This window comes from Phocoena sinus, chromosome 4, assembly GCF_008692025.1.
Source record: "Phocoena sinus isolate mPhoSin1 chromosome 4, mPhoSin1.pri, whole genome shotgun sequence".
Lineage (NCBI taxonomy): Eukaryota > Metazoa > Chordata > Mammalia > Artiodactyla > Phocoenidae > Phocoena > Phocoena sinus.
In genome coordinates this window covers 10,515,387-10,528,069 of record NC_045766.1, presented here as the reverse complement: position 1 = coordinate 10,528,069, position 12,683 = coordinate 10,515,387, and the positions used below count along the sequence as shown (strand labels likewise).

Here is a 12,683-nt window from a genome sequence, read left to right as displayed (position 1 = left end):
ATTGTGAGAGTTAGTTTGATACCAACGATCTTGGGCAAATCGTTTCACCTTTATGGTGAAATGGCTTCTGTTTATTCATTTGATAGATGGGAGTAGGAATTCAACTAAATAATCTAAAACCATTCATGTTCAAATTCCAAGTCCATAATTATTCAGTGATAATTTGTCTAATATTGCAGTATGTCTAAATAACTACTAACTCTACCACTAGGGGGGAAATCTATAATCAGATACTACTTGTCAAGTTTCCAAAAGCATAATGAAGTTATAAGAACAAGTGGAAAGGAACAATGGAGCGATGTAACTGATCATCCAGTAACTCTATCATATATGTATGAGGACCATTCTTTGCAATGCCAACCCTTATTTCTTTAATGCTAATTACTTAAAGTACTTTAGATCTCTTAGGAATTACTTACAGAATCTACATTTATTATAATATCCTTAATGGTAGCAAACGTTCATCCTTTTTTTTTTTTTTTTTTTTTTTTTTTTTTGCGGTACGCGGGCCTCTCACTGCTGCGGCCTCTCCCATTGCGGAGCACAGGCTCCGGACGCGCGGGCCCAGCGGCCATGGCTCTCGGGCCCAGCCGCTCCGCGGCACGCGGGATCCTCCCGCACCGGGGCACGAACCCGCGCCCCCTGCATCGGCAGGCGGACTCCCAACCACTGCGCCACCAGGGAAGCCCGTTCATCCTTTTAAGTGGGATTTTGATATTTATATGAAGTGAAAATTATGATGAAATGCATATCACTATGATAGAACAACATCACCCGAATCTGACTCTAAGGAACAAGCCTGGTGTTTCTCGGTATTCCTAAACTAGCTCTGAGGGCACTCCAGGGAAGTATCTCAGGCAGTGTGTAGACTCTGTACAAAGTCTGCTTAGGTACCAGCTCACAGGTCAATCCTCACTGGGATGTAGGAAAGACCTGCTGGCCTGGAAGGACAGTCTCACTGCTTTAAAGGCAGAAACATTTCACCCAAGGGCACATCTTTTTACCTTTAATCAAGTTCTCTAGATGTGAATGATAAAACAGAAATAGTTCTCCCTACTGAGACCTGAACACAAGGCAGATTCTATCAGTGGAACAAACTATTTTAAGATAACTTGCTGATACATGAGTACTGGGGGAAAAAAAAAAAAAGACTTATTTAAGGAAAGCAAAACAAGTAGGTAAGTTCATGTTTACTTTTGAGAGCAAGTCTCAAAGCACTACTTATATTTACTAGTTGCAAGTATACAACATTAAATGGTTTGAAATAATTCAACCATAATACATGCAGTAGTTATCAAATCATTATTTCTTTGTCTACCTTCATATTACTAGATGATTGGTCTCCTATAACAAAACAAAGACTAAGAGTTGATTTATAATTATAAAATTACTTCTATTGCCACGTCTTTCAAATTTTGCTAAGCAATATGAATTTTCATGACTACTTTGTAAGTATTACCTTTAACAAATGAAAAAAATTACTGACATTTAGGAAAATTAAATGACTTGCTCCTAATCTTCTGGCTAGAATACGGCAAAGCAAGGACTAGGCCTTGGGTCTTTTCTTCAAGTGTTCTTTCTACGCTACAAATGCTTCAGCACAGGGGTTAATGAGTTAGTGACACTTTAATCTGGGTGTTTATAAAATTCTGAACCACAAAATTGCTTGATCTTGAAAATCTGAACCTCACTTTTGATTTGCAAATGAGGTGGAGGGGAGAGAGTCAATCTTAAATTTTTTTTCTCATTGTAAATTAACACACGCTCATTTTATAAAACTCAGAAAATTAAGAAATGAAGATTTTCTATAATTTCTCTTATTTCCCTAAAATAAACCATGTATGCAAAATCTGGAGGAATATTTATGGCTAAATGGCTAAGTAATAAACCAAACTTACTGTTAAATATTTTGTTTTCTTCATTTGTTAGACAAATATCCTCATCCCAATTAAGCATGTAATTCAAATCAGAGTGATTTTCAAACTATTTAAACTTCTCCTACTCTTTCCCTACCACCCATGGGCTCCTACCACTTTTTCTGGTGCAGGTTCAGACTGAGTCAAATCCATGTGTCCCACGGCTGGTCAGAGCCCTGGGAGAGGACCACTCGGCCCAGGGCAGAGGATGTGGCATTGTCACCAGAGGCCCTCCTAACTCTACTCTCCCCCATCAAGGTATACAAGTGTCTGACTGACAAAAAAAGATATTAAGCATAGCTTAAAAAAATACAACTAATCCTTACAGGAAGATTACAATGTGTCAGGTATTGTTTTAAGCAATTCAGATATTCTGTACCTCATATGGCCATGAGTTAAGGTCAGACTATTATGCCCACTTGACAGATGAAATGTGCAGAGAGGTTAAGCAACCTGCCCAAGGTCTCACAGCAAGTGGCAGAGCCAGAATCAAACCCAGTTCTGTCTTACATGCATACATAAAACAGGTTTAACAAGGCTGCTGAATGCAAAGTTGTATACAAAAGTCAAATATATTTCTCTATTTCACAACAAAGGAAATTTAAAGATAGATTTATTTTGGCAATAAAAATATCAAATACTTAGGAATAAACCTAAGGATTATAAAAGTTCCAAACAAAAGACTGTATGATTCCATTTATATAAAGTTCGAAACAGACAAAAATAAACAATGCTATTAGAAGTCAAAATATGATCTCATTTTTGTGAATATCTATCTCCATAAAAGTGTATCTTGGTGAAATATATCTATGCATTCATAAACACCTGTATATATAACCGTATGAACACAGAAAAGCCTATGGACAGACATTTACCAGGTTCATAACTCTGATTACACTGTGATGGATGTGAAATGATCTACATAAACATATAGAAATACTTTTGTTAATGGTAGTTATCACAGAAGAAAAGGCATGAGGAGGATTTCTTCCTTATATGCAATCACAATAAATAACCCCAGCCTTCCCCTTCTCTTATACACACCACACAGGCGTGGGGTAGGTCCTCACCATCATGCTCATAGCCAGTCCTATTTTTCTTCAAATGGCAAAGAGGATTTTATTTGTTAATATTTAATATATTTAGTATGTTTTTCCCGTGAAAATAACTATACATTTGTTTGCTGAGTCATGACTGTCTAGAATGAACGTCAGCATCAGGATGATGGGGGTGACTAGCAGGATGAGCAGAATGAGTAGGAACGATTTCATGTATTTTTCCAACATTTACTGCAAGTAAAGACAGGCACACAAGGCCGAGTAGAACTGCAATTACTTATGTCACTTCTGAACAGCAGAAAACCAGTGGCAGAATGTCAAAAATCCCAAAGTATATACAACTTTCCCTGGGGATGCTGACAGGACATTATTAAACAATCATTAAAGAAACAAACCAACAAACACACATTACTGAATAACAGTATTTGAAGTCATGGGGAATTTGTTTCTTCTTTCAGAAAATATTTCACTCTGGCTTTGGCAGCAGAAAGAATTATTCCAGATTCTCTTATTATCCAACCTATTCCTGGGAATTAAATCCTTGGAGTTCAGAAAAATAAACGAACTCTTTAATTCTACTATTTAAGCCTCCAAAACAATCACTTACTGAAAGGATGCCTCTGGTATCCTAAAATGGTGACTGTAGTGAATAGTTTCCAGAAGGTTCCCAGGGAACAAATCACTGAGGCAATAAATGATGGCATCAGACAAGACCTCTGGGACTTTGATACTTCAAAGATAAGAAAGAGGCTCCAAAAACGAGTGCTGGATTCTTTTATACACATGCCCTCAGTTTCCCCCACAATTCTAAGTACGCTTCATTCTAATTTTACAGATAAAGAAGATTTTGCCTAACAATTATTTGCTCAGGCTTAAAGAGGTATAATATGAAGCCCCCATGATTTCAGCCGGGTCTTTTGGATAAAGCTCATGTGCTTTCTGGTACATCAGGTTGCTTGTGGACACACTGAGAATTAAGTGTTTAAGTAATAAGTATCTCTAGACCAGCGGTCCCCAACCTTTTTGGCACCAGGGACCGGTTTTGCAAAAGACAATTTTTCCACGGATCGAGAGGCGAGTGGGTGGCGGGGACGGTCCAGGCGGTAATGCGAGCGATGGGGAGCGGCAAATGAGCTTCACTCGCTCGCCACTCACCTAACAGGCCGCGGACCAGTACCAGTTCACAGCCCAGGGTTTAGGGACCCCTGCTCTAGACTATTGCTCAAAACAGTTTATATTAGGTGAGAAAACTAACAATTTAATTCACTTTAGTACTAAGTATACTTCTAAAGAAAAAGTAGACAGGCTTAAAATAAAACCACAAATCTCAAACAGTATAGGTTGAACATTGTTATTCTTTTGTTCCTGCATAAGAATTCAGGATTAATGTAATTGTATAAGGGCAGGAGGACCATGGGGTAATCTCTGTCTGTGTGTACATGAACTCAGTGGAGTTTACTTAGATCATGCTGGGCAGTACCCAATAAACAGTTTGTGGGAATAGTGGTAAAGGACTTCTGATGGTGACAGTCATTTGGGGTATAATCTATTTTAGGAAAATCTATAAATCAAATCCTGAAATTACAAAATTTATAAATCAGAGGATAATCTACTTACCCAAGTTTACCAAAATATTTTCTGATTTACAAAGTCTCTATCAGAGATTTTCTTTAAAGCTCTACTATCCAAAAACATACTTCAAATAATTTAGCTTCTCCCAAAACCTATCTGTATCTAACTATTCTGGTATATATGAAATGGTATAAAGTGATATATTCCTCCAAACAGAAAATATGGTCATCCTTCGGTATCTAAGTGGGACTGATTCCAAGAGTACTCGAGGATACCAAAGACCGTAGACTTGGACCCTCAAGTCTCTTATAATAAATGAACACAACCCTACAACGAATACCGTCGACCCTCTGAATCTGTAGATGCAAAACCAGTAGATACAAAGGGCTGATAGTATATTTTACTAATGCTTTCAAGATTAGGATTTTAGACACAAATCCAACATAACAAAGTGTTACTTATAGAAATGGATTTGAAATTAGTTACAGAATTTATAATAAATTAATATTTGTGAGTAATACCATCAAATTATGCTTTTTATTTTGAAGGTAAAAAAGTAAACATTAAAAACCAAGGAAATAGTTCTGTGTTAAATGCAACTTCCTTGAAGTATATTTTATAAAATCTTTCCCCAGAAACCATTATTTGTTTTTCCTACCCTTCACTGACCCAGACTCATGGGGAATACCACAGACATTGAAGATTTCTTCTCAGTCTCTAATGAGTTCATTTTCTTCCAAGAAGGCAATATACATTAAGGTACTATAAATGCATCTGATCAACTTTGGGTGAATATTAATTATGAAAGAATTTACAAATCTCTCATTCTTTTGATTTTATTAAGTCATTCTTGGACAACATTTACTCACTACTCCATTATCTATATAATTTACTTATTTAAGCACTATTAGTACCAACTATGTGCCAGATTCTGCCAGTTCAATTATTCCCTATTTGAATACCAATTTACAGGGATCCCTTAGAAATATGAACTTTCTACCTCTGAAGAATACTGGCATTCCAATCTCTGCTCAATCTTCAGATGGCATTGTCTGTGTACCTCTTGCCTTTCCCTTTCCCTGTGATATACTCAAGACTGCTGCCTCTAAGAAGCCAGGTGGAAAAAACATGGAGGTGATAGATATTAAGATGTGTTTTTGGAAGGGAGGACGAAAAGGGACCTTGATCTTTCTTCTACCCGATTAGTTCATAACGCAGGCTGCTGAGTAGAAGTAGGTGGGTAATAACTATGACTAGGAATAATTACGAAAACAACTTACTTTCCCTACTAGAGCATCAGGGAAAGATAATCAATAATAAAAAGTACAAAAAAGGAAATACAAATTTGCTATAAAAACTGCCAGATAGAAACAATCCTTCATTCTCACCACATGATACTTACTTGCCATCTGTGTCTGACGTAGCTGCATAGTGCAAGGGTGTGCATCCTCTTTCATCAAGGTCATTCACACTTGCTCCTGAGCCCACAAGAGCAAACAGGCACTGGTAGTTGCAGTTGGCAGCAGCATAGTGCAGTGGAGATCTTTTTGCCCAAGTTAAAAAAAAAAAAAAGTCAGGGACACAAACCAGTAAACAAGAGCACAGTTGATCCACCCAGTTATAAATATTTATAGAAAGCCTGAGATTGATTTCTGCCATATACCTAAGTCTTTTGGAGGGCCAGACAGAAAGCTTGGAGGAGAAACTAAGATGGCAAAGAGGCTCTAAGAATACAAAATAAGATAGGAACACAATTAAATCATTTCATGGTCCCCAGACAGTAACAATTCCAGTCTTTTGAGTGAATTACAGATATTCTGCTCCAAAACTCGAAAACTTATTTTTTTTCCCTCCCTAATGCCATCAGCAATCTGAGAAAACTTTCATTTAACAAAGCTTCCCCTATACTAATAGAGATGTTTCATAGGTAGCAGCTTCTGTTCCTGCTTCAGTAGAGGAATAAAGAGTAAGAAAAATACAGAAGCATTAAAAAGAATGCTGTTATATCAACTATATGGTAGAGCTGCACAGTAATATCAGATTCCTCAAGCAGAAAATGCATAGTTTTGAAGGCTGTTCATCATTTTGAAGAGTTTATAGAGTACTGTTAATTTCTAGAGATGGAATATTTGTAGCTTACTTCTTCTCAGTTACTGAAATGAAAAAGAATATTACTAAATTTAGGAGTTTCTGTCTTTAGATTACAAAGCTATGATGATCCATGACCTTTCATTAAAAAAAAAACAAAACAGAAGAAGAAGAAAACAGAAAAGTGATGGTAAATTTAGTTCAGAGTCTTCATGGTATAATTTTTTCTAAAATATTTACCTGGTGAAATGACAGTAAAGCATTATTTTACTTTATTGGATAATAGTATAATATAGTAATAGTATTTTTGAAAATGCAATTAACCCTGAATTACTTTCAAGCTCAGAATGTGCCCTAATTGTAGTACAGAGTGCGTCAAGTGCTACAAATTAACTAATATATGCTGGATTAAAGTACACTTATAAAAATAAATTAGCTATAAATTGCACTCCAAAGTCAAACAAAGTGATTTTTGATTTTGTGGGTCATTAGTTCCTTCAATTAGCAGGCTTATAAGAACAGTCTGTTCCTCAAAATAATTATGGGGTCAGATAGTCATTTTTCCTTTTCTTTTCTTATATGCACTTCTGATTCCCTACCACACGTAATTCTACTGTGCACTGGCCCAATCCCATGCACTGACACAGATTCACACACACCCTCTCTTGTCACATACTCTGATAAAATTCTCAAACTCCTGACACACAATTTTGCTCATATTGCCACCTCTATTTTTTTTAAAATTGAGGTAACACTAGATTATAACATTGTAAGTCTCACGTGTACATTATAGTTAGATTTCTGTACACATTACAGCATGCTCACCTCTATTTTTCAAATTGCCTTCTGTCCTTTCCTATGTGGTTCTAACAGACTCTGGGTCAATTCCTACTCTAAGTAACTTAGTAGATCATGGTGGCTTTAAGTACTGCAATCACAGATGCAAGTAGCAATGAGGCCTGGGGCTGAACAGTGAGACTGCAGATTGGCTGGGTGACTACAAAGGGACTCTGCATTCACAGGTGCTTCCCTGTGGGTCACGCTCACGGTGTGTGCGGAGAGTCAGAGAAGAGGAGAAAGAAAAATTACACATCGATTTGTAACCTGTTTCCTCCCTCTTTCTAGTGCTCTGGAACCAAATATAGGCAGCAGAGTCTCTAACAAAAGAATGACTTGAAGGAATGGAGAACTACTGCTGAGTTCCAGCTCTTGTGGGTTTTTTGAGGGAGCATAGGTACCATGCGGTTTTATATTTTCATGGCTATGATTATGGAAGGAGGAAGAGGAATGACATCACAAGAGGTATAGAAGTGCTTATAAAGTAAAGCTGTGGCTGGTAGCCTGGGGCTATGGCAGGGGCCCAGCTGGAAGAAGGCTGTGGGTGAGAATGAATATTCAGAAGTTATCTACTTATTGGGGCCTCTCAACGAATCATGATCACAATGCAAAAGTCATAGATTTATTCAGTTAACTCTCAGAAGACACATTAGGAGGTCAAGAAAGTCATTAAGTAAATAACATTACGTAGGCTTTATAGAGGAACTGTATCACACCCTACCTTCCAAATTTATCCTTTTTGTTGAAGTCTGCACCAGTGTTCAGCAGAAGGTTTAGGCACTCCAAATTCCTACCCAGGAAAAATACATCGAGAAGATGTAATTGTAATGAAATTGTAATTATAATGAAATCGGTAGGTTTAAATAAATATAAAAGCATGTTTTCAAATGAGGGCAGAGTGAACATTGTGATTTATATTTTATGAAACAAAAAAAAAACTGCCACGATCAACTATCTTCTTCTTAAAAAAAGTAAAAATTTTGTTAACATACCCTCCAGCTGCAGCTGCATGTAGACAGGTCCTGCCAAAATCATCTGGGGTATCTATATCAAATCCTACAAGAATGAATACATCTTATGTAATAGTATAGGTATGTTACTTTATATTAGAGTATTACATTAAAAAAATGTAAAAAAAAATCACATACCCCCAATCTTAAACAAAACTATGAATTACAAGTAGGTAAAAATTAATTGAAAATAGATTAATAATGTACAGTATTTAAAAAAAAATTACCACTAAAGGATTGGGGGTTTTAGAACAAATGCTAGAGTACTTGTTTAAAAGTCATAAGATACAATGGAATATTATTCAGCAATAAAAAGAAATAAAGTACTGATACATGTTTATAACACTGGATGACTTTCAGAACATTTCTAAGCAAAAAAAATCAGTCACAAAACCACACCTTGGGTGATTCCATTTCTATGAACTGTCCAGAATAGGTTAATTTATAGAGATGCAAAGTAGATTAATGACTGCTAAGGGCTGGGGGGAGGGAGGAAATGGGGAACTGACTGAAAATGAGGGGTTTTTTTTTGGGGGGGGAATGAAAATGTTCTAAAACCCATTGTAGTCATGGTTACATACCTCTGTGAATATACTTTAAAAAAAACACTGTATTGTAAATTTTAAACAGGTGAATTGTATGATACATGAATTATTTCTTAATAAAACTTTTTTTTAAACCCATAGGTGCTTTGATACTTGCACATTAATACTAACACTGAGAAGAGGTTTTTAGAATTCTCCTTCATAGATAAATGGGTATGTGATTACTTGTGGACACACATACACTTAAAACATTCAAAACACAATTACCTCACTTAAAAGATATCATTAAGAAAAACTCACTGTCTGTCTCACAATATGTTAATTTTCACTGAAACTTTCCCATAATTCTTTTAGCAATCGAGTATTAATATACAAAATCTGTTCAACTTTCCTAACATGCTAAGAAATAGAATATCATTAAAAATTAAATCTTATATATTTAGTAATTCTATGCATTTAATAAGGATAATTTTGTAGTAGTAGTTATAGAAAGCTATTGATCCTGTTTTGCTTCAAACTGATTATGTGGTATTTTAAGACAGTAATTAGATATGGCATAAATAATTTCACAAACCTACAAGATATTGTAAACTGGCCACTGGCTCTTAAAAAGGAAGCATGCAAATGAAGATATTTTACTTCTAGACACAAAGGGACTGCTCTAGAAATATTCCACACCCCATTCCCCAACTAAGAGAGAGAGGAGGAAATCACTGGAAAAATAAAACCTTTCCCAGAACTGAAGAGAAAATCAAATCTTAAAATTAAAGGGTCCAACATCTTCTAAGAGGGGTTAATAAATGATCCACACATGGACATATCTATATGTGATTCTGGAAAAGCAGGATAAAGAGACTGTATTAAAATGGGAGATGGCGGGGGGTGGTTTGGGGAGGTAAAAGGGAATAATCTGTTTGTAAAGGTTCCACTTACCAGAAGAAAGAAGTTTCCTACAGCAATCTGAAAAACCACTTAAGGCTGCCAAATGGAGGGGGAACATTCCATGTATGCCACGCCTAAAGTGAACAGGACAGTGTCCTCATCACAATGCAATCACTTAAATAAATTAAAAATAAAATATTCAATACTTAACTTATAAAGCAACTTTCTCTTAGAGCAGGACTTTTCAACCTCAGCACTACCGTCACTATGGATTTTCTGGAGGGTTGGGGGCTGGGTTATCCTGTGCCTGTAGGATGTCATCAGTGCCCCCAGGTTCTACCTACACTGGATGACAGTAACACTCTCCTCCCCAAATTATGACAACCAAAAATGTCTCTAGACATTTGCCTCAGGAGCAAAACCCATTCCCCCTGCCCCGATGTTGAGAATCATTACCACAAGGCAAAATGTTTAAGAATGTTCACTGCAGTAAATTTTGTCATAGTAAAAACTTAGAAGCAACTTGTGTTTGTAAATGAGAATGAATAAAAATTGTGAAATCTTTACACAAGAATTAAATTTTATAAAATGAATGAACTAGTTACGTATAGAGATGAGGAAAAAAAGCCCAAATTTATATCTACATGGCTAAACCAACAACTTCATGTAAAAAAAAAAAAAAAGTGTAAAGTGTAAAAGAAGTGTACAGTAGCATACCATTTACAGAAAGTTTAACAGAAGATTTAAAACATGTTAATACACATATAAAAAAGGTAATAAAAATTTAAAAACATACATAAGAATGATAAACATCAATTTAAAAGTAGGGTGTTTCTTTCTGCAGAGCATGCAAGAGAATCCATCTTTCAAACAAAATCTTACATGGAAACTTTAGTATGTTACTCATAATCTAGAAAGAACTGGGGTAAAAAAATATAAAAATACCCTATGCTGGTTTACCAATGAAATCACATTAAACATTCTATTCTATTACATCGTCAATAAAAAGAGGATAAAGCTCAAGCAATTAGTACTACATTGAGGACAAAATCCACATGTTTCCCTGACAAGGCATCAACACTACCTTGGGAAGTACTTACTTTGCAGTGTCAGCACCACTTGTAATTAGAGTGTTGATTAGCAGCTCATGGCCGTACCTCGCTGCTATGTGCAAAGGGGTGTTGCCATTCTTGTCCTCACAGTCGATTACTGCTCCTGCAATAAAGGACATACTATCAGACACTGGACTAATATAACGATCAAGTCAAATCTATTACATGGAAAGTGATATAAAATACAATTCAAGTACAAACTAATGGGTATAGCAATTTAACCATAGATTTCATCCACAGCACATTTACTGGGCCAGGCACTGGGGTTAGATTTCACACTTAAAGCAATTTTGTGAACAAGCATAAGATTTTAACAGATTTAAAAATTACAAAAGGGTTCTGGGCATCCAATAAGTTTGGAAACCACTGTATTTAAACAAAATTAAACACATTTCTTTAGAGTGAGACTTTTCCAAAGCTTTAATGTGCACACTCTGTGTCACCAAGAAGACAGCATGCAATATTTTATGAATTATTTGACCATGAGCTTATTCCTACCCTTTCCCTGCAAAATCAGAACAGCTATTGTCTTGAGGACTACTAATAAACAGTTCCTTGGAACATGGCTTGTGAAAATACTACTTTAATGTACCCAAAGGTTCTTTTCATTTAAAAGTTTAGCCTGCCTAGTACTAATTCAAATGCAAAAGAATACAAGTTCAGAAAATAAATGAAAACGCTAAAAACAGTTCAAGATAGTCAGAAGGGAAAAGAGAAATGAAACAAAATTTTCTTAATATATAATACAGTTTGCAGTAGAAAGGCAGAGTTTTCTATCTAGCATGTTTTAAAAAAGCCAACACTAACTGCTAGAGAAATTATATTTATAATCTAAGGGAAACAATACAAAAATAAATGAAAAACGTAATTACAAAAAATACATGTACATGGCATTTAAAATTCTTCATTATCTGATTTTCATGAGCTCTGATATCAAGTGTCAAAAATGTGTATACTGCTATGACAATTCCTCAATACCATTACGTGGATGCTTTTACTACACTTAAGAAAAAAAACAAACAGAAATACTTTTTACCACTCTGGATAATGGTTTGTGATCTGGAGAATCTACCATGGAGGGCAGTCATATGCAGTGGGGTTTTTCCATCTTTGCTCTGAAATAAACACACAAGAGATTTAAAATTCTTGTTATATCTGTACCATGTAATTGTTAGTTTTATTTTGAATATCCTCTTGCAACTTTACTCTGTAGAACTATTACACTCAAGCGTTAAGTTTAACTGAAGCCTGTGGCAGTAAAACAGCTGTTTGAAATTATGAACTAATTTTTTAGTATGTATATATCATAAAGCACAAATATACAGAAACCTCAATGCCCATAGTTTTAAAAAGGCCTGGAGTGATGGGTGTGGTGTAATCTTAGCACCACTCCTATTTCAGGTAGGGGAACTGATGCACAAAGAATATTAATGATTCGACCAAGGTCACATCACGGGAAGTGGTACTGCCAGGATGTGCTGCCCACGGTTCAAAAATTTCACACTGCTACAATTCTTTTGTTCTAAGAAATGCTGAATCCCTCCTTGACCAAGGAAAAGTGAATGTTAGAATTAACTTCAGAAACTAAAATTCACTTAAAAAACCTTACACATTATTTTGTTTATACTTATTTGTAACAAATAATGTTAGCTATTTTCTCAAA

The 12,683-nt window shown here is 35.7% G+C and overlaps 1 protein-coding gene across 6 annotated transcripts in view; it reads right to left on the bottom strand.

Annotated features, from left to right (window-relative positions):
• The window catches only part of ANKRD28 (ankyrin repeat domain 28), a 175,981-nt gene that overhangs the window by 25,716 nt on the left and 137,582 nt on the right, over positions 1-12,683 (bottom strand). For all 6 annotated transcript variants that reach the window (XR_004349733.1, XM_032630908.1, XM_032630909.1 and 3 more), the window contains 6 exons: positions 12,057-12,135; positions 11,009-11,123; positions 9,960-10,042; positions 8,464-8,527; positions 8,193-8,261; positions 5,949-6,089 (listed from right to left, as the gene is read on the bottom strand). Coding sequence is in view for 5 of the 6 variants with exons in the window: in XM_032630908.1 (XP_032486799.1) it covers positions 5,949-6,089; positions 8,193-8,261; positions 8,464-8,527; positions 9,960-10,042; positions 11,009-11,123; positions 12,057-12,135 (551 nt within the window). In the remaining variant the exon portion in view is untranslated. The remainder of the gene's footprint in view (positions 1-5,948; positions 6,090-8,192; positions 8,262-8,463; positions 8,528-9,959; positions 10,043-11,008; positions 11,124-12,056; positions 12,136-12,683) is intronic.